This window comes from Exophiala dermatitidis, assembly GCF_000230625.1.
Source record: "Exophiala dermatitidis NIH/UT8656 unplaced genomic scaffold supercont1.1, whole genome shotgun sequence".
Taxonomy (NCBI): Eukaryota; Fungi; Ascomycota; class Eurotiomycetes; order Chaetothyriales; family Herpotrichiellaceae; genus Exophiala; species Exophiala dermatitidis.
The window spans coordinates 510,196-531,332 of NW_008751646.1; the positions used below are offsets into that span (position 1 = coordinate 510,196).

Sequence of the window (21,137 nt, forward strand, 5' to 3'; positions counted from 1 at the left end):
GTGATCGAGAAGGCGATTAGATAAGATCCCCTGGCTGCGCAGCCTTGTCAATGTGTGGCAGCCAATCGCGAAAGTGGAATACTCAGCCTTCTCAACGGCTGCCAAGATATCGCCTCCATATCAAAAATTTCCCTCTATTGAAGATCCTGGGACAGCGAGGTTGGTGTATGCGCCCAAGGTATCAAGGCCTTATCGTACCATAGCTTCGTCTCCAGAAATCCCACAAGAGCGTCTGGTGCAATATGGCAGAAGGTCTCACTGCCCCGCCTGTTTTGTCGACTCCCGACACTCTCATCTTGGAGGAAGGCGTTTCAGGCACAACAGGAAGCTCTCTCGAGATCTTGTCCGACGAACAGATCAAGACACGATATGAAATCTCCAGAACTATCGGTGAGATTAGACAACGAAAATGGAAGCGGGTAGCCCTGCAGTTCCCCGATCAGATGCTCCCGCATTCTGCTCGCGTTTATCAAATGCTAGCCAGAGGCATACAAGAAGCCAGAGCGGAGGAAAACAGTGTCAGAAACGGCACGGACACGCCCGAAGCCGGTATCGCAGATATCTCGTTAAACGACGATGACCCAGTGAAACTGACCATTCTGGGGGACACATCGTACGGGTCATGCTGTGTGGATGAGATTGCAGCAGAGCACGTCGACGCAGACGCTGTTGTCCACTATGGACGGGCATGTCTGTCACCGACAGCACGACTGCCTGTTCTCCATATATACACCACTATGGATTTGGACTACGATGCCGTGCTGAACTCATTCCAGGAGTCGTTCCCCGACCACGATACAATGGTGGTTCTCACCGCCGACGTACCATACGCCGCGCACATCCAACCGGTGAGGGAAATGCTTCAAAGGCTGAGGTACTCGAGCGTGTTCGCAGCATCTATAGTGCACAACCCGTCATCTTCGATACCTAACCGCACAGTGCCTGAGTCAGTTCTTGAAGATCCAGCATCTCTGTCGGAATGGAGCTTGTTCCACATCTCTGAACCGCCGACATCTCTCCTTCTCACTTTGACCTCACGGATGGCCGATATCAAAGTGTATCCGACCGACAAGACGAGCATCTCGGCCTCAACTGCTTCTCTTCTTGCAAGATCGACAAAAATGCTTCTCCGCCGACGCTACGCTGTCATTACCTCTCTCACAACCGTTCCTGTTTGGGGCATCCTGATCAATACGCTCAGCGTTAAGAATTACATGGATATCCTGTCATATGTCCAGCGTCAGATCGCTGCCGCGGGCAAGAAATCCTACCTGTTTGTTGTGGGCAAACTCAATCCAGCGAAGATTGCGAATTTCTCTGAGATCGGCGGGTGGGTTGTCATCGGGTGTTGGGAAAGCTCTCTGATCGACAGTAAGGAGTTCTACCGGCCCATAATCACCCCCTTTGAATTGGATCTGGCCTTGCAGACCGACGATTCGCGGTTATGGACTGGTGAATGGCGGGCGGATTTTCAGGCTGTGCTGGAGGATGCTTCGAAGCGAGCCGCCGAGAAAACAGAGCCAGGGTCGAATGGTGTTGCAGAGCAGGAAGGCGGCAATGGTGACGGAGCTGACATCGGCTCCGATTCGGAGTCTGAACCGCCGGAATTTGACCTCCGCACGGGGCGATACATTTCGCGCACCCGACCTATGCAAAGCTCCCGCGCACTGCGTGCACCGGACGCACAAGCAGACTCTAGTGGTCCAACTCAGCACTCAAACGCGCTGACTCGTCGTAGTAAGGGCGACATGGTTGCCGTGAATGGAGTCGCCTCGCCAGCCGCAGAATACCTTGCGCAGAAACGCACATGGCGCGGCTTGGGCACTGATTTCGAAGTCAGATACGATGAAGAGGAAGAAGGAGGTGTGATCGAAGAAGGCAGGACAGGGGTCGCAAGGGGATATACCTTGGGAGAGTCGGTAAGAACGTGATTGCGAGTCACGGCATTCTCAAGTCAAGTTCGTCGATTCCCCCTTGGCCCGCACGCGATTCTTACGTGTCGTTGTGAAAGTCGCTCCTTCATCACTATATTCAAGTCGCAGCACGAGTTCTGCAATATCCAGGGCGTTTTGACATTGTTGAACGGCCGAAGAGAGACACCTCCGAAGTCGCTCTGGGGAATCCTAGCAATCAATTCATAGTGCTTGCTTGGATAACACTGACACAGCTCTTCAACCTTGTTGTCTCTCGACGGCATCTCGACTATTTCTTGACTAGAGGACCTGAAAATGAAGAAAATGAAGCTGACTGCCAGCTTTCATATGCCCGACATCGGATCGAATAGCGTCGTTTCCTGGAGGAATGGATGCATTGCTGTTCTGTTTTCGCAAAGGTACACACTTGTGGCCAGGGCGTCTACATATGCTATTCGCGCGAGGACCGAATCCAATCAGCCCTTCAAGTGTTTCTTTCTATTCCGGTCCGCGGACCTACCGTTACTGCATAGGCGTTTTACGTTCTTGTCCGGCAATTTGCGGACACTAGAAAGTGACCGGACTGAGGTCAAAGCCAGGCGATGTTCCTACCAGATCATGTATAGGCACATGTACCACACTCATCAATCTCGGTATACACATGTAATCGAGATCACTTTACTAACTGGTTCTCCCGAGACCGGAGTACTAGTACTACAGAACATGTGTTATGGATGTGGTCGATCAAAGCACGGTGGAATGGGGCGGGACCTCCACCACCATTGGTGCCGGAAATCATTTCCCGGCGTAGTCTGATCGATTAGGGCAATGTTCTGCACGTCTAAAACCGCCTCTATCACTGTTCAAGAAGTTGTACAGGCATATGATCGAACCGACAAGCAGATCATCGGCCGCAACATGAAATGCCCACGCAGCCATCTGACGTCACATTGCCTCCCCGCGGAATAGTTATATAAACAATGCTCGAAAGTCGGACAATGCCAGTACCAGGAATATCAACTTTGAACACTCGTTCAAACTCGACATCCTCCTGTGCTGTCGAGTGTATACTTCCCGGAGTTCGCCAATTCTATATCGAAAGATGGCAGCCAAAAGCGCCACGAAGCTGCTTACCAAAGCACTGAGACCCCCAAATACAGTGCTGCCAAGGGTACAGCATACCAGTGGTCAGCGCCTATTATCCACCACTCCTGTCCAGAATCAGGTCAAGACGCTGCTTCAGGACAAGGAAAATGGATTTGGGTTCATCCGACACAATCCGCGGACGCCAAAGCCTCGCAACAGAGGAGTGACGGAGATCCGTGGACCATATTACTCAGCTTACGGAAAGCGGCATCTTCAAGATGTACTAGAGACCATGGGGTACCACGTGGACGGGCTCAAATTCGCCGGAGGTAGCTTTGCACTGATGCCCGAGGGCGCGGTCAGAGAACTTGTCGACCTGGCTCATCAGCACGACGTCTATGTCAGCACCGGCGGGTGGATGGAGCATGTGCTAACTCAGCCGGATGCTAACACCGTGGTGGAAAAGTACTTGCGGAAATGCAAGGACATCGGTTTCGATGTCGTTGAATTGTCGGCCGGATTCTTGTCGTTCCCACCAGACGACTGGCTTCGTCTGGTAGACAAGGTGCACAGCATGGGACTTAAGGCGAAACCAGAGCTCGGGATTCAATTCGGTGCAGGCGGTGACACGGCGGCGGAAGATCTGGAAGCCGCTGGCACCTCGGATCCCAGCAAGGTGGTCAATTTGGGCAAGAAGTTTATCGAAGCCGGAGTGGAAAGGATGATGATCGAGAGTGAGGGGATCACGGAAAACGTCAAGACCTGGCGAACGGATGTGATTCAGGCCATTCTGCGGGATCTGCCTTTGGAAAAGGTCATGTTCGAGGCTGCAGATCCCCCGGTGTTCAATTGGTATATTCGAGAGTTTGGCATTGATGTCAACCTCTTCGTCGATCACTCGCAGATTGTCCAGTTGACCTGTCTGCGGAGTGGTACCTGGGGCATGGCGGACACGTTTGGCAAGGTCGTGAGCTACCGGGACGAGTAGATCCTCGTTGGTCTCTGGCAGACATTGATTCCTCGGTTTGATAACGACTTTTAATGGTATTCTTGTTCTACCTCGTTGCAAGATTAGCTACAACTTTGCGTTGCAGACAACCTACCACTTTACCCAGTTTAACCGCAGGCCAATTACCACACTGTGACCAGGGAGCCGGATGGATGCTCAAGTTGAGTGTGGCGATGGGCTCAAAGAGGACCAGATTGGCGAGAACGAGAACGAACACGAAGGTTTGTTCGGGTTGTCACAGTGATCAATGTAGCCCAAACCCACTGGCCGAGCCTTCGCACAAGTCGGGCTCACAGAGGGCTAAGTAAGGTAGGTATCTTAGTCAGCAATGCGACCAACCGGCTTATGGCGGAGTTTGGCAGTGAGTGGCACAGGCAACCGGCAGCCTGCAGTGGGGCATTAATTTGTGCCACACTGGCACTGCAAGTTATGCAGTGCTAGTGCTGCTAGTAATAGTACGGCCACCCGGCACTGCAGCTAAACAAGATGCGTATGACGCAGATCAGGGACAGCTTCGAGGCAGCGCTGAGCTGTGATTGGGCATTTGTCCCAGATGAGCCACTGATGCGTCCCGATGGAGAAATGTGCCACGCAACCTAGGCCGCATTTACCTGGTATGTGTCGATGACGGGTCGCATTCAGCTTCACAAGCCTTGTCGGGCTGCCCTGCCACACTGAGTCTTTGACATTGACAACGAGGCCCGCCACTGCAGGGCCTTCAATGTCCGTATGACCGGATCAGCCGGAGGGTGATGAGTGACATCGATCGCGGTAAACATTCTGCGTCTGCCTTAAGCTGACTGTCAGATAAGTTGGTATAATAAGATTGTGCAGCGGTGGATCAAATGATTGACATCTTCTCGATCCCGCAGTGGGTAACATCCTCCTCTGTTTTCCCCGTCTGGTGGCTCCAGCAGTATTCTTAACCCGCGCGCCATTCAATCTTTTCAATTCCGGGACCCTGCTGGCCAGTCCGAGTCCCATTAATATCGAACCACTCTATAGTTATCTTCCATGGTCCTTCTTTTCTTCGGTGGTGGTAAAACCTGGTTTTTGTCTTGTTGTGCTACGTGATCGCTAGGACAATCGTTGCGATGAAACTCCCCATCCTAACAGCTGTTTGGGGCGCTCTGGCTGTTGGCACACATGGTAAGGATGATTGTCCATTGAACATATGGTGGGCTAACAATGGTGTTTTGGAACAGCATATTCTATATCAGCCGAGGATGCGTACCTCGATGTTATGAGAGATGTCGGCCACCTGCGTCGAGCCCTACCGAACTCTCCCCACGATTATACGCCGACGCACATCTCATGTCCCGAGAGTCGACCTTCCGTAAGAAGCGCGGCTTCGCTGTCGCCGAATGAAACGGCCTGGCTGCAGACCAGGAGGAACAATACCATCGACCCGATGCGCACGCTCCTAACACGTCTGAACATCTCGGGGTTTGATGCCAGTGCATACATTGAGAAGGTCTCCAACAATGTCTCTGCTTTGCCCAATATCGGCATTGCGGCGTCTGGAGGTGGCTGGCGAGCCTTGATGAACGGAGCTGGCGCACTCAAGGCTTTCGATTCGCGGACACACAACAATACTGGCACGGGACAGCTGGGCGGGCTGCTACAGTCGGCGACGTACCTAGCAGGCTTGAGTGGAGGCGGCTGGCTTGTTGGGTCTCTCATGGTCAACAACTGGACCTCGGTCGGAGCGTTACAAGCAGAAACAAACGGATCAGTGTGGGAATTTGGGAATTCCGTCCTCGAGGGTCCCGACACTGGCGGTCTTCAGATATTTGACACGGCCGAGTACTATACACACTTGGCGAGCGATGTGACAGGAAAGGAAGATGCAGGATTTGACATCTCCTTGACCGATGTATGGGGCCGCGCACTCTCGTTCCAACTGATCAACGCCACGGATGGCGGGCCGGCCTATACTTGGTCGTCGATTGCATTAACAGACGCATTCAAAAAGGGCGAACATCCCTTCCCTATCCTTGTTGCCGACGGACGGGCCCCAGGCCAGACATTGATTTCCGGGAACACGACTGTATTCGAATTCAACGCGTTCGAGATGGGTACCTGGGATGCCGATGTCTATGGATTTGTTCCTACGCAATATCTAGGCACCAACTTTACGGCCGGCGAGGTGGTAGACAACGACAAGTGCGTGGTGGGATTTGACAACGCCGGCTTTGTCATGGGGACCTCGTCTTCTTTGTTCAACCAGTTTCTTCTCAACATCAATTCGACCGACATCTCAAAGACGCTGAAAAGCTTCCTTCAAACCATACTGGACGGGTTGGGCAAGGACAACAACGATATTGCCGATTATACCCCCAACCCGTTCTACAAGTACCGTCCGGAGACCGACCCAGGGGCCAACTCAACACGGCTTACTCTTGTCGATGGAGGCGAGGATCTTCAAAATATTCCGTTACACCCTCTAATCCAACCCAATCGGAACGTCGACGTCATCTTCGCCGTCGATTCTTCCGCCGACACCGACTACAACTGGCCCAACGGAACGGCACTGGTCGCCACCTACGAGCGGTCGTTGAGCGACGTCGCAAACAACACCGCCTTCCCGAGCATCCCGGACCAAAACACGATCGTCAATCTGGGGCTGAACACTCGCCCGACATTTTTTGGTTGCAATACGTCCAATTTTACGTCAGGAACTCATATCCCGCCTCTGGTCGTTTACATTCCCAATTCTCCATATGTGACATTGAGCAATGAGTCGACGTTTACGTTTGAAACGAACAATTCTTACCGAGATGCAATTATCTTGAATGGCCTCAACGTCGCGAGTATGGGCAACGGCACTGTGGAGGAGACGTGGCCCGCGTGCGTGGGCTGTGCCATTATCAGCCGCAGTCTGGAACGAACGGGTACGGATGTCCCTGACGTCTGTACCAGCTGTTTCAACAAGTTCTGCTGGAATGGTACCGTCGACTCGTCCACGCCCAAGCCCTACGAACCGACTCCTATCCTTCAAACTGTCGATATTGACTCTCGTGCCGCTACGACCATGCTGATTAGTCGGTGGGCTACAGTCGTTGCTGCAGCCATGGCGGTAAGCTCGATATTATAATTCTTGGGAACGAAGCGAAATACACAAACTACAATCTTGGGCGTTAAGACGCTTTCATACAAGCAGATGCATGCTGGGGTTGGTTATCTGTATTTGATCTTGGATGACTTGATTGATTATCTGGATGGGATGGCTTTTGGTCGTGCGTCTTGGGTAAAGACAAAAAGGAAGGTGCATAGGCACGGGCACTGGCATGGTTGGACATGGTTTTGGAGTCTAAATGAGATGTACCACTGAGCTTACAACGTGATATAAAGGGAGATACTGAGCGTGGCCGCTTACCAGAGCTAGCAAGGCGGACAATCTCTTCTGGCGCAAACCCGGATAAGTGAGCTATGGCACCCCAATAAAGCGTGTTTCGCGTACGCTCAGGCTTGGATTTGTCCATATCTACATGAAACAACTTAATCCTGAGGGCTCGATGCCATGATTCAAGTTCCATGCTGCGTTCAAGCTGAGGTGCCTGAGTTCTTTCAAGCTTCCATTATTGAGAAAGGGTGGGAGGGATGTACAACCCTTGCGTTCAGCCTTGCTACTGCGCCTCGCAGTGGCTTGTCGTCATCAGCCTTGCCTTGCGTTGTACGTTGTACTACCCCAAAAAGTTCTCTCGGAGCCCGTGTAAGGTAGCACGCCCTTCCACAATATCAACCGAGGCAGGATTATACTCGGGAAAACTCGAACTTGGATCGATTTCCTGTGCTGCAGTGCACGAGTATACTGTGATGGCCACAGCCATACTAAATGAATTCCTGATAGCTAGTTCAGCCTCCGCTTGAAGGTCAGGCGTTTTAGACCAATGCGCACATAATAAGATATTTATTTCACGTTGCCCTCTCCATTTCCGCTTTTTGAGCAACGACGCATTCAGTTGTACGAACGTCTAAACATACGCAAGGACACACGGTAGGTAACAGCTTTCATGGTCTATGTTGATAATGATGATGGTGTTGTCTATCGCCGGACCTATCTCGGCCCCCTCACACGAAGGACCGCGGCCGACCGAGGTGATGTGATTTTTAAGTCTGCCCACGTCAAGAAAACAAGCAATGATCTAACAGCAACGCGCATCTCCTTGCCGGATCTTGATTAGTAAGGAGGTTGACTCCCCATGTCCTCGGAGGTACCCCAACGTCCTCCCGCGAATGAGATTGACCCAAAGCGTTGCCGATACCCGGGTTGTGGGGAGAAAGGACATGATGGCGTATTGAGGTTCATCCCACGGTCCTCCAGTTCAAGTTTGCTACTACTACTAGTACTGATAGTAGTTGTGCTGTGACTGTTTTTTTATGTTGGCCCCCCTCCCCCGATGTGTTGCAGGGCGTAGAGGATATCCGAAAAAGAAAGAATCAAAAGACCTACCACTGCGCTCGAATACAAATATACCCATCCAAACCTCGGTATTTGCAGAATGATGGCAGAGAAGACCTCGAGTCTTGCACAATGACATGATAAGATACTGTACTTACGGGTACATACTTGATCGACTGGTTCGAATCACCTGAACGCTTTCGCCAACCACGGTTCTGTTCTGCACAATTCCAACGGCAGACGGAATGGTCCAAGGTACCAACGCGGACGAAAAAGTCATGTCGCCGCCTGCTGTGGCGAGGACAAGGACGCAAGAACAAGAGCAACAGCAACAACAACAACAACAACAACAACAACCAGTCGAGCCTTCAGATCTCGAAAAACACGGGCCCAGGACCTCTTTACAAGACGGATCAAGACGCCGCAGTAGCATCGATATACAAAGCATAATATCCAACGAAGAACCCGTACCGGTTCTCGAACCGCCTCCACATCACGGCCATCATGGTCACAACCAAGAAGACCACAACGACATCCGCTACGAATACCTCACCTTCGAAACAGAGATCGACTTTGACGAAATCTATCCACCTTCTACCACCACCACAACACCCAGCAACACAGGCACAGGCACAGACATCAAACCGCCCAAGCCGCCCAAGCCGCCGAACCTCAAAAAATACGAATCACCACTAACCTGGTCATCAACGCACAAAACCATCATTCTAATCCTGTCATGTTACTGCACCTTCGCAGCAGCCTACAGCGCCGGCGCATACTCGATCGCCTCGGCACCACAACGCCAGAAATGGAATCTATCACAAGTCGCCTTCAGCGCGGGCGTGACAACATGGTGCGGCGGATTCGCACTGTCACCCATGATTCTGGCTCCGTTTTCCGAAATCAACGGACGTCGACCGGTGTTTATCGGATCGGCCATTCTATTTCTCGCCGGGCTAATTGCATGTGCCACAACCCCTTCATATGCCGGCATGTTGGTCGCGAGGTTTTTCGTCGGTGCGGGAGCAAGTACTTTTGCAACCATGGTCGGCGGCGTCGTGTCGGATCTCTACGATGCCAGGCACAGAAATACCCCGATGGCAATCTACAGTGGTTCAGCGCTCGCTGGGACCGGGATAGGGCCATTATGTTCGGGTTTCATCGTCGGCCGCGCCAGTTTCCGCTGGATCTATTATCACCAGATCATCTCGTTGGGGATCATGGTTGTCGTGGTATGGTTCTTCTTTAAGGAGACGAGGGGGTCGGTTTTGCTCAGTCGGAAGGCGAGGGTTATTAATGAGTATTTGGAGAAGATGGACCAATACCGAGGTCTCTCGCAGCAAAACACCACCAATAACACCAGTACTGGTACTCAACAGGTGGCATCCGATACCGATACGACCCACACAGCCGGTGAAAAGATGGTCCTGGACGACAAAAGCAGAACTTGGACGACGCAACGCATCAGATACAAAGTCCTAGCCGACGAATCCCGCTCCTCGCTCACCCACATGCTCTACCTATCCATCACTCTCCCGTTCAAACTGCTGGCAACCGAGACCGTCGTCTTCTTCTTCTCGCTCTGGGTCTCCTTCGCCTGGGCATTGTTGTACATGACATTCAGCGTCTTACCTTTGGTCTTCTCCACCCGGCATGGATTCACGACCGAACAAAACGGCGCCGTATTCGCATCCATCTCCATCGGCACCATCCTCGCCACTGTGGTCTCCATCTACCAGGCCCAATATGCACGGACGCGCTGGCCCAAACTGACCACCAGCCCCGAAGGTCGACTCTATTTCGCCTGCCTCGAGTCCATTTTGTTGCCGATCGGATTGTTCTGGTTTGGCTGGACGACGTACAGTTCTGTGCATTGGATCTCGCCCGTCATTGCTATCGGTGTTGCTCAAATGGGCATTTTTGTCATTTATTTGGCGGTGTTTAATTACTTGGCCGATGTGTATCATCGATATGCGTCTTCAGCTCTAGCCGCTCAGAGTTTCATGCGAAATATGATGGCTGCGGTGTTTCCGTTGTTTACGGTCCAGATGTTTCGGAATTTAGGGTATCCGGGCGCGAGTAGTTTGTTGGGAGGGATTAGTGCTTTGCTTACTGTTGTGCCGTGGGTGTTGTTGTTTAATGGGGAGAAGATCAGGGCAAGAAGTAAGATTGCGAGGCAGATCATGACGCATAGTGTTCAGGTTGAGGCTGATGCTTCGTGATGCATAATCATTCAATGGAGAAGAACAGGAATGCCAAAAAGAAAAAGGGGATGGGAAGACAGAACAGAACAGACTTTTGATAAATGGTTGTATACTATCCATAATGATCCCGTGGTCGCAAGTTTGACCTCACATAATAAACGGCTTTAGCGCCTCGGAGCTGTACGATCTTGTTACGGGAGTTAATACGAAGTATGGCTGATAGTAGTAGTGTTTGCCAGAAAGACATAGATGGCATTTGATGATTTTTCTCATGTTATGGATTTCCTCTATGGTTCTATTTTGTACGAAATGTAATTCTCAACTTTTGAATGTCTGGTCTCCTTTCACCGCAGGCCGGCTAAACGACGTTCTTGGACTTCGGTAAGTGCCCTGCCTCCGGACAGAAACGCCACAACGCCCAATGCCAGAAGCACCGGTAGGGTCTTGAATAGGTTCCAGACTGTATAGTAGAGTAGAAAGACGCCTTCTATGCCCACAATGGAGCCGAGGAACAGAGAATGAGAGATGGGTAGGTGGGAGAGCGCTCTTCCCAGATGGTTGATATTTCCGCCGAGGTAAATCCACTGACGTAGACACATATTAGCATTTCTGCTCTAAATGGAAGCACAGCCATAACGATTGATTGGTTGTATTGAGGGGAATCGACTTACGGTCCCAAGCAAGGCAGGCAAAGTTGCGAGAACTGTCCCCAGAAATACTAAAGTAATGACAATGTTCGGGCTCTTTGGGTCCGGTCGAAAGATGTGGTGTATCTCGGGCAGTTTGCCGTAACGGAGTGGTGTTTCCGAGGCTTGGATAGGGGCGTTCGGGTCCAGCTCGATTGTCAAGGCAAAGGCCTCGCTGTTGTAGCCCTCCGACGCGCCAAACGAGGCAATCACGATACTCGCGCTCAGCGGAGATGTCGACCGTAGGAACTGGAGTGGTAGGTCTTTATGTGTCTGTGCCAATAGAAGTCAGGGTCTCGTCCCAAGCATTCGCACTCGTGCTGGATTTGTCCACGACTAAACTCACCAATTCGAGCTTTGCTTTCCCGGACTCTTTGACGCTGAATGGATACGAGACGTCGAGCTTCTTGTTGGAATCTTGTAGAAGAAGGAATGCTTGGTGTGGTCGTTTCGCCGACTTGCCCTCCTGGGTGGTCAAAATCACTTTGAGCGTGTCGGCTGCGCCCAACTTTACTGGGACGGTCAATGGTTTGGACGGAGTAAGTCTAGGTAAGTGGTTAGCCTCATTTTCTTGTCTCTAAGGGGTTGATACGAGTGTATATCCAGGCAAAATCTGGGGTTATGAGGCTGGGAAAGGTCAGCAGAGTACATACGTCTCTTTGAAGCCGCCGCCGACACCTGCGCCTTTGGCCGTAACGCTGACGGAGCCATCCGTAAAGCTCCAGGCAGCGGCCGCGACGCCGGTTTGAAGGGCGGAAAGAAACAGGCAAGCCTGCGACAGGAACGATTGTAAGCGCATGGTTTGTCGAAGAGAAGGGCGGTCACCACTGCACCTGGTCTTCAATGGACCTCAGGCTTTGGAACCTTTAACAACTGCTACGTCGCCAGATGGATTGCAGCCCCCATGCAGTGCCATCTCCGCGCGGCAAACATGCCAAGCTAAAGGATGTCGACGGGCTGCAATGATTCTAGCCTGTTTTGGACTGGGACTGATGCCGCTCTGTACGGGTACAAGGGCCGACGTATTCCTCGTTCAAGCTCTACAAACTGGAAGGCCACGATTGTGCTTGTCGATGCCCTTTGCAACTCGCCCCGAGCGTAGGAGCAGGCCATCTCACCAGGAAGACAGACCCAGCCGGTCTACTTGGTCCAGCAGTCTTTGCCTTGAACGGCAGTCGCTGCAGTGACAGCTAGGGGCCTTGGGAGCTTGCTTACTCCGAGGCTGACCATCGACGTGCTGCAGCGACAAACAGCGGCAGCCGAGATTTATACAACCAAAGGATGAGACGAGGCTGACTCGGTTAATATGCTGCATCTTGTTACATAACGAGCCTTCCACCTCTCTCGTCTGCCTATCTTCGATATATCCTGGTGACTCCGGTCGTACCAAGCGGGCACCACATTCCTGATCGAGGAGCATTGCTACCTACTACTATTTATTATTAAGAAGAACAGAGTCCTCTTGCTCGCGCTCCAGATTAATGTCGGTGCGACGATAAGCCTGAGACCGATACACTGGTACTCTTGCACCTAGGTGTCTTGGAGCGATGTTCGGCGCGAATTCGATATCCGATTGGCCCCCGGACCGTGAGCCTTCCCCGGGACAAAAATAGACGGGTCTGCAAGTGACAATGGTAACTCAGTTACCAATCGCTCCGCCTTTAGCCACTTCCACGCTCGGTGTGCTTCTGGATCAGGGCGTTTAAAGGTCAAGGTGAAGCGAATGCGCTTCCATCCATGGTCAATGAAGTGTGTAAAAGTCCATCTGCGGTGGCTGCCAATAGGCAAAGCGTCTTGCGAATGGAAAATACTAACAACGGCTTACAGCAGTTCTGCCTCTCCTGCCACAGCTGCTTGAAGTCCATAATGGACGAAGGTGAGGACAACAATGTAACCCAGCATTTCAAGCTATGCTTGATGGTTATCAGCGCTCTGCTACCCAAAGATTCATCTCAAAAACTTTCTAGGAACGGCCTTGTGGCGGAGCTTTGTCCTCCGTAAAGGGTCAGCGCCCCCCGAAAGATGTGCGAGGAACTCAGCCGAGGATCTGAAAGGCTCCGAAGTACCAAGAAAACGACGTTTGTAGTCATGAATAGAGCCTGGCCCCAGCGCGATTGTTGTCGAAAAGCAACCTGGATTGTTCGGGGTCCCCACACTTTCAACAAGAGCTTGGGAATTCAGGGGTCTTGGGTAGGCCGTCTTGTCAGATCATGGGGTAGAACACGTTTTTGGACCAGAAATTTTCAGCGTGGAAGGGACTTGGCCGCTTTGACCATGTGGGCACTTCAGCACCGTCCGCCGATCCAGACTGTTACAACATTGTATATCCATTGCAAATCAATTTTCGCTGCGAACTTTCCCTTATCCGATTGCCACGCAGGGATAAGGCCAAAGTGGAGTTCGCTCAGGCCTCACGAGGGTCCTCTTCCCCGGCATCGCCAGGCTACTTGTATATGAATGTGGAAGCAGGGATAACCACCATTCTGCACGGAGCTCCTTTCCTTCGCAGGCACTCTGAAAAGAAGACAGGCCATGGAGTCCATCTATGAGAAGAACCAAACAGTGGAGGGCGTCTCGACCGATCTCACCCCTTCGGAAAGTTCCCAGAATGCCGTGGTCATCGAACAGCCAAACGCTCGTTTTGGCCACGAAGGGCTGAAGCGCAAGTTGTCTAGCCGCCATGTGCAGGTACGCAGTGCGGACTAGAACTTGCAATGTCTGTCGGTGCTAACAATGAGCTTTAGATGATTGCAATCGGAAGCAATATCGGAAGTGAGTCAATTGTCTTGTGCAAATGCCTTATGAAGCCCGGATTCTGCTTTGCTTGGAACGACATTCTGTCTTCCAAAGAGGTGGCCTTCGATCAGTACACCCTTGTTCTTACTTTGCTCGAATGCTGACTGGGAACCTTCTTACCGACAGCTGGTCTTTTCATCGGTACTGGCTCAGCACTGAAACGAGGCGGCCCTGCGGCCGTCGTGATTGCATTTTCTTGCATCTCGATTGCCCTTTACCTGATGATGGCCTCTCTGACAGGTGAGTACCGCCAACCAGTACTTCGGCAACCCCCAGCTAATCTCACAAACACAGAGCTCGCGGTTCATTATCCAGTCTCCGGCTCTTTCGTCTCTTACGCCTCTCGATTCGTTGACCCTGCGCTCGGTTTTGCTGTAGGGTGGCAGTACTGGGGTTGCTGGATCGCCGTGTTCGCTGTGGAGGCTACCGCGTTTGCAATCATCATCGATTACTGGAACCATCCAATGCCGACGGCTGCTGCAATCACAATATTTCTGGGCATCACTTGCTTCATCAACTTTATGCCCGTTCGGGCCTTCGGCGAAGCAGAATTCTACACCTCCAGCATCAAGGTCATCTCGGTCATCATGTTCATTATTGTTGCCTTGGTCCTCATCGGCGGCGGTGGTCCGACAGGTCAGAAATATGACGGTAGTTACTGGCTGGACCCTGGAGCTTTTGCTCAGGGGTTCCATGGCATGGCTGCAGTCTTTGTAACAGCTGCATTTGCTTGTGGTGGAATTGAAATTGTCGGTGTCATCGCCGGAGAAAGTGCCTCGCCGAGACACAACATTCCGCGGGCTGCCAAAACCGTTTGGATTCGCATATTTGTGAGTATCCTCTCTTTTCAGTTTGTGCTTGCATGCATCCTGACTTGACCAAAGATCTTCTACGTTATCACTTGCATCCTGATCAGCATCCTGGTGCCTTACACCGACCCCAACCTCTTGGGAGGCACGGACGTCAACGCCTCGCCATTTATCGTCGCCATCAAGCGCGCCAGCATCAAAGCTCTTCCAGATGTGCTCAATGCCATCATTCTTATCTGCGTGTGCAGTGTTGGAACATCTTCCTTGTATGCGTCGTCACGGATGCTTCTGTACATGTCGACAGTCGGAATGGCTCCTCGAATCTTCGGCAAAACCGATCGCCAAGGCCGTCCGATCACCGCGCTCATCCTCACCACACTCGTCGGCGTCGGCCTCAGCTACCTGAATGTCTCCAAAACAGGAGCTCAGGTGTTCGGCTGGTTCTCGTCCCTCTCGGGCACTGGTTTCTTCATCTTCTGGCTCACGATCTTTCTGTGCAACTTCCGTTGGCGGGCCGCACAAAAGGCTCAAGGTGTTGACATGCTGCATGAAGAACAATACACATACAGGCAGTGGGGATACCCAGTCGCTCCCGCCATCGGCTTTCTCCTTGTGGCATTCATGCTTATTTGCAACGGGTATACTTCCATCTGGCCGCTCTCAGGCAGTCCGAACGCTACCAACTTCTTCGCCAACTATTTGGGAGTGCCGGTTTTCATCTTCATGTGGGCTGGGTGGAAACTGTGGCACCGGACCTGGTGGTTCTGCATCCCGAGTACCCAGGTCGACTTGTCCATTGACAGACGTCGTCTGCGGGACCATCCGGATGAGAAGGAGTTCTTGGATGAGTACACTGCTCTGCCTCGCTGGAAGAAGGTCATGTCGTACATTACGTTCTGATCCTACGGAGCGAAGCGAAGTAGGTATTATAGCCAAAATATAGAAGACTGTACGATCTCCGTGTTGTTCCTCAAGGTCGCGCAGCAAGGTCATGTATGTCCTCCGCGAGGCTACCAAGGTATATTGCCGTGTAATACCCACCACAGCATACAAAGATATCTTCAAAGATGGACAAAAGCTGATGGAAACTCCAAACGTACGTCAGTGCTTCCAAGGTATTCCCGCCTAAATCAAATCCTCGGCCGTTGATGTAGAGTTATTATAGTCCTATCGGGATTCCCCGGCCTGGGTTCGACCGCTTCAGGGTGCCTGGATTATTTCAAGTTGTGTAACTTTCCAGGGCGCACGGCAACATTTCTAATCTCACTGGCACGACAATTGGAGATTCATTTATAGGCGCTCTGCGGGTATTTGCGGCGACAATGGCTGGTCACAGGAATTCTACACGGTAGGTCAATGTGCTCTGTTTCTGTATACGAGGGGCCCCTGCAACCGTGTCACAAGACACGGCGATGTCCAAGGGCTGACAGCATACCTTTCTCCTCCTGTGCCTGTGCCTGTGCCTGACCACCAGCCTGACGGCGAAGATCATACCCAGGCACCTGAGAGTAGGTAAGAAACTCAACGGCATTGTCTCGTACACTATTGCAGGTTGCAGCCTGATACTATCCCAGTCAGGGAGCTGGAGTACTGCCTTATAACCTACCTAGTTCGCTTCACTCCGTAGCTGAGGAAAATCAGCTTTAATATGCCAAACCCTCGTGTCTTGGGTAAACCAGGCCAGCCTCTTTGACCACTGCAGCCCACCCACCCAGCAGTAGCGGCAGCACCCCTACTGTTGGCCACAATGCCTCCCCAGCCCACAATATTCCAGCAACTCTACGAAAGCTTGGTTGCATTTCCACGACTCCTCAGCAACAAACCCAGTGAGCCCAATTTACAAGGGGGAGCCTCATCCTCATCCTCATCACCAGACTCGGCCACTGGCACTGGGTCACCGCTTCCCTGCAGTTTGCCCCTTGACAACGCGAGCTCAGCGACCTTCACACTACCTGATGGCCGAAAGCTAGGCTACGCGCAATACGGGGATCTTGCAGGACAGCCCATCATCTACGTGCACGGATGGCCAGGGTCGCGTTTCGAAGGTGCACATCTCGACCCGGCAGCCTCGAAAGTCGGGGCACGAATAATAGCAGTTGATCACCCGGGCATCGGACAGAGTTCACCACAGCCCGGACGCAAACTGCTCGACCACGCCAAAGACATTGAACGTCTCACTGACCACCTGGGACTCAGCAAGTATGGAGTCCTAGGAATCAGTGGTGGCGGACCATACGCCTTGGCATGTGCGCGTGGACTTCCCGCAGGCAAGCTCCGGGCAGTGAGTATCGTGTGTGGTCTAGGATCGCCAGATATGGGCTATGCCGGGATGAATCTGGCGAGTCGACTTGGATGGACGTACGGGTTTCGCTTGCTCCCTGGCTTTTCTGCCTGGTGGATCGGTCGCTGGCCAGAGGGACGCACTGATCTTAGTGACGAGGAGCGCAAGCGTCTTTTGCTGGCACAGGTCGACAAGGCGAAATCCAGCATGCACGCCAAGGACCTGAAGATCTGGGACAATCCTGATTTTGTGGCCGTTTATCTCCGCTCGTCGCGAGAATCGTTTGCCCAAGGTGCGGCGAGTGTTGTTCAGGACGCCGCGGTCATATGTACCAGTTCCAATTGGGGGTTTCGAATCGAGGATATCAGAAAGGACTTGCCGGTCCAGTTGTGGCATGGCAGGTTTGATAATATGGTGCCTTTGCAGCATGGCCAGAAAGTCGCGGAAAGGCTGGGCAAGAATGCCACTCTTAGGGTCAAGGATGAAACCCATGCTAGTATCAGTGTGTATTACAAGGAGGAGTATTTGGGTGAGCTGGTGAAGGCGATAAAGGACTCTTGAACAAGAGTCCTGATGATGAGATGACACTGCTCAGGTTGTTGGAAATACTCATCTCATTTCATGGTCACCACTATCATGATCCAGGTTGACTTCAGTCGTGCCGGCATGTACAGGACCTGGAAGTTTTGACGGGTGGCCATTGTACAATACGAACACTCGCTACTCGTGCTCTTACTTTTTTCGTCGTCTTAGAGTGACAAGATGTCATGGACCTTTGCGGTTGTTCAAGACTGTACAACGTTGTATACCTATGGAGATATGTGCCTGGGTTGATTCAGGCTTGACTTGTAGCCTGTGCCAGCCTGAGTGGGACAAGAACAGTCTTACGTCATCCACTGAGAGCCACAATTCTATCAAGACAGACACTGGCACCTGACAGACTCTCTTGAATTGCGCTGCCTGCGCATCGTCCCTTCAAGCTCGCATCTCAAGTGCTGGCAAACACAGGCAGTAGGTCACATCTTACTGTTGCACGTTCCCATCTTCGCCTCTATCTTTAATGCCAGTCACCCAATACTCTCAGATCAAGCCCGGTCTTCTGGTTTCAATAGTTCTGAAAGCCGACCAACGAACCGGCCGGCAAGTCCAAGGCACAGTCTCGCAACTTCTCACTCGCCACAACCATCCTCGAGGCATCAAAGTCAAACTCACCGACGGCCGTGTTGGTCGAGTACAGCAGATCCTCCCTCAAAACCAAAACTCAAACTCTCGCCAGCAGCGCATCATGGAGTCCAACAATCCCTGGGCCGACGCTTCGAGCCAGAACACCTCCAACGCCGGTCAACCTGCCCAAGGTTCGAGGCAGCAATCATATCCTCCACAGACACAATTCTCTCCCTACTCCTCTTCTCAACAGCACTCCCAACCTCAGCAACAGTCAGCGGCCCATGCCCCTTCGCAGGGCGTCCGTCGGACAGATACCGATCAGCTATTGGCGCAGCAGGAGGATCGAGCAGCCCAGGTTGAGCACATGCAACAATTTGAAGCCAATGCGCCACAGAGCGAAGGTGACAGGATTCAAGCACAACTGCAAAAGGAATTCCCCAATATCGACAGCAGTTTGATTGCTGCGATATACAACGAAAGGCCGGGGAACTTGCCCGAGGTTCGGGAGATGTTGCAGGAGTTGAACACGAATTGATGCATCGGAGCAGACATAGACCGGCTTTGGCGAAGGAAGATTACCATTACTACCACTGAGCAGGACCAATAAATCGCACGTGGAATCGCAGCCTACGAAGTCCTCTGATGATTGCAGGATCCTTTTTGCGGCAGCTTGGTATGAGGAATCCCTTTGTGATGCCGGGAGCTTTTCACACTTTGTACTTGCATGGAGCCCGTCGTGTCAACCTCTGGCGCCTTGCCAGATATCTTGGTACAATCAAAGAAGGGCACAGTCTGTCGAGGAGGCAGCCGGCTTTACCGGCATCCTGAACACCACTTAGCCTGCCCAGCATCTGTACCATAGTTTCCCAGTACGGGCTAAGACATCCCTTTAACCATGTCCCTGCCCTGAACCAGTTCAAAATGGTGATCTCCTATGGACTAGGCATTGACTAGTGTCACTGACCACATCCTGCACATTAGTGTTGATACAGCTAGAGCAAAGGACCAACTGCCGCGTTCAATAGCAGCTTTTATTTATGTCATCGCGATATGCTCGGGAGCAGTGTGGATCTGGTCACCACAACTATATAAGAATTTCTGACTGGGGGAACAGTGGCAACCAGAGGCACCGCCGGCCGTTATGTACATGGATAGAACAGTTGACGACTACGCTCAACTCCAACCCGATCCAGACTTCCCACCCAATGGTGTCACTTTGAAGTATCTGCCAATTTGTGGTGCCAACGACCAAACTCTTCCCTCTTGTCATCCTGACCGAAGTCGTGGGTATGCTTCAGGGTCGTATGATCAAGTTCGTCGACAAACTCGGCGGCAATCTGCATGCCGCCCATCTGCTCCAGTTCCCGCACCTTCGATTCGGCAGATTTGGGGAAAAGGATGGTCATGGGACTTCGGTACCAGTTGGCAAAGTAGATGAGGTTGAGCATGACGCGCACTTCATCCGGGGTTCGATTCGGCATGCCAGCGTGCCAAAGTCGCATATCACGGATGATAATCCCGCCCTTCTTGACGGTGGGCTGGATGGGAGCGCCATGAGTCTTGACTCTCTCGTGCAAGAGGTGTTCGTGGATGCCCTTCATGCCATTCTGGTCGGAGAATTTCGTGGTGATGTGAGTACCGGGCCAGCATTCGGTGGAGCCGTTCTCGGGAGAACAGTCAATCAAAACCATGTTGACCGCTAGGGCGAAACATGCGCGTGGGTGCTCATAATGCACATCGCTGTGGACGGGTTGCCGACTCTCGCCAGGGAAATTCGTGTTCGCTTTGTGGTATCGGAGAACTGGATCGGGACCCATCATGGTCTTGCACACGTCCAGGGCAAAGGGATTGGCGTGCACATCAGGTAAGAGGTATTCGGGCTCTGGAACCATGTGTTGCAGGATGTTCTGAGCCTTGTCGCTGTAATTGAACCATGTTGAAGAGCCCTCGCGGAGAGCCTTTGCCTCTTCGACCATACGCGAGTTCAAGAAGTCAAGGCTTTCTTCTGAGACGGCACCATCCAAAATGACAACTCCATCTTCAGAAAGGGCCACCACGGCCTTTTCCAGGTTCTGTTTTGATATCTTGTTGGAAGATAGTTCTTCCGGTGAAATTCGGACGTGGACCTCCGCAAGGCTTTTCTCAACAGGGGCGATCATCTTGATTGCACGGGGTGGAAGCAGCACTAAAAGTCTCGATGAGCAGAGAAAGGCTCTGGATGGGCTGATCGAGGATGGCTCTTTTTGTTCTATCTCTCGTCTGGTGAACTGAGGTCTTGGGACTTATATGCTGCTATGGCGACCTCAATGAGGCTTTGCGCGGATTTGGACCGCTGTGAGACAGCAGCCCAGCTCCACAAGGACTCCGTTAACTATCGATGGAAAAAGAAAAGATCGTTGGACGAAACTGTCCACAGTGCAGCTTGGATGGCCTCGACATTACCTACTGCTCTCTCGGACTGCTGGACTTTCTCTCCCTGGTGGATAATAGATGGCCGAGAAAGAAAGTGGCCGCTTGCGAGAATAACATCTGACTATTTAGTTGGGGCCCAGCAAAAGCCTCGGTCTTGAATTGGGCAAGTCGAACAGTCCTAGCTTCCGCGATAGGCCGCAATAAACTCGAAGTCAATCAAGAAAGTCACGCTCAGGGCAACAGACCTTTCACAACAGACGGATTATTCCTACTCATGCTATCCTGTCGGACAGGCGGGCCTGGGGGCATGTACAACATACGCGACGTGGGGTGGTATCTGGCGCAAAGACCATTCTAAAGCGACTAAAC

At 52.1% G+C, this 21,137-nt stretch overlaps 9 protein-coding genes across 9 annotated transcripts; 7 read left to right on the plus strand and 2 right to left on the minus strand.

Annotated features, from left to right (window-relative positions):
- Positions 1 to 242: 242 nt before the first annotated feature.
- HMPREF1120_00188 (uncharacterized protein) lies at positions 243 to 1,931 on the plus strand (the record flags this gene model as incomplete). Its single annotated transcript, XM_009154178.1, has 1 exon — positions 243 to 1,931. The coding sequence occupies one exon, from the start codon at positions 243 to 245 to the stop codon at positions 1,929 to 1,931; it is 1,689 nt and encodes a 562-aa protein (XP_009152426.1).
- Positions 1,932 to 3,015: 1,084 nt separating this feature from the next.
- On the plus strand, positions 3,016 to 3,987 carry HMPREF1120_00189 (sulfonate biosynthesis enzyme; the record flags this gene model as incomplete). The annotated part of the gene is made up of 1 exon (XM_009154179.1): positions 3,016 to 3,987. One exon carries the CDS (start codon positions 3,016 to 3,018, stop codon positions 3,985 to 3,987), a length of 972 nt encoding a protein of 323 aa, XP_009152427.1.
- A 1,264-nt stretch (positions 3,988 to 5,251) lies between these two features.
- HMPREF1120_00190 (lysophospholipase) lies at positions 5,252 to 7,105 on the plus strand (the record flags this gene model as incomplete). Its single annotated transcript, XM_009154180.1, has 1 exon — positions 5,252 to 7,105. One exon carries the CDS (start codon positions 5,252 to 5,254, stop codon positions 7,103 to 7,105), a length of 1,854 nt encoding a protein of 617 aa, XP_009152428.1.
- A 1,562-nt stretch (positions 7,106 to 8,667) lies between these two features.
- Positions 8,668 to 10,635, plus strand: HMPREF1120_00191 (MFS transporter, DHA1 family, multidrug resistance protein; the record flags this gene model as incomplete). The annotated part of the gene is made up of 1 exon (XM_009154181.1): positions 8,668 to 10,635. The coding sequence occupies exon 1, from the start codon at positions 8,692 to 8,694 to the stop codon at positions 10,633 to 10,635; it is 1,944 nt and encodes a 647-aa protein (XP_009152429.1). The 5' UTR covers positions 8,668 to 8,691.
- Positions 10,636 to 10,838: 203 nt separating this feature from the next.
- Positions 10,839 to 12,194, minus strand: HMPREF1120_00192 (dolichyl-diphosphooligosaccharide-protein glycosyltransferase). The gene is made up of 4 exons (XM_009154182.1): positions 11,957 to 12,194; positions 11,650 to 11,848; positions 11,289 to 11,576; positions 10,839 to 11,201 (listed from the first exon to the last, which is right to left on the minus strand). The coding sequence occupies exons 1-4, from the start codon at positions 12,100 to 12,102 to the stop codon at positions 10,962 to 10,964; spliced, it is 873 nt and encodes a 290-aa protein (XP_009152430.1). The 5' UTR covers positions 12,103 to 12,194; the 3' UTR covers positions 10,839 to 10,961.
- A 1,641-nt stretch (positions 12,195 to 13,835) lies between these two features.
- Positions 13,836 to 15,808, plus strand: HMPREF1120_00193 (AAT family amino acid transporter; the record flags this gene model as incomplete). Its single annotated transcript, XM_009154183.1, has 5 exons — positions 13,836 to 13,991; positions 14,048 to 14,075; positions 14,226 to 14,339; positions 14,394 to 14,929; positions 14,984 to 15,808. 5 exons carry the CDS (start codon positions 13,836 to 13,838, stop codon positions 15,806 to 15,808), a joined length of 1,659 nt encoding a protein of 552 aa, XP_009152431.1.
- An 847-nt stretch (positions 15,809 to 16,655) lies between these two features.
- HMPREF1120_00194 (uncharacterized protein) lies at positions 16,656 to 17,750 on the plus strand (the record flags this gene model as incomplete). The annotated part of the gene is made up of 1 exon (XM_009154184.1): positions 16,656 to 17,750. One exon carries the CDS (start codon positions 16,656 to 16,658, stop codon positions 17,748 to 17,750), a length of 1,095 nt encoding a protein of 364 aa, XP_009152432.1.
- Positions 17,751 to 18,249: 499 nt separating this feature from the next.
- On the plus strand, positions 18,250 to 18,891 carry HMPREF1120_00195 (uncharacterized protein; the record flags this gene model as incomplete). The annotated part of the gene is made up of 1 exon (XM_009154185.1): positions 18,250 to 18,891. The coding sequence occupies one exon, from the start codon at positions 18,250 to 18,252 to the stop codon at positions 18,889 to 18,891; it is 642 nt and encodes a 213-aa protein (XP_009152433.1).
- A 462-nt stretch (positions 18,892 to 19,353) lies between these two features.
- HMPREF1120_00196 (uncharacterized protein) lies at positions 19,354 to 21,066 on the minus strand. The gene has a single exon (XM_009154186.1). It carries the CDS (start codon positions 20,513 to 20,515, stop codon positions 19,568 to 19,570), a length of 948 nt encoding a protein of 315 aa, XP_009152434.1. The 5' UTR covers positions 20,516 to 21,066; the 3' UTR covers positions 19,354 to 19,567.
- Between the last annotated feature and the right edge of the window lie 71 nt (positions 21,067 to 21,137).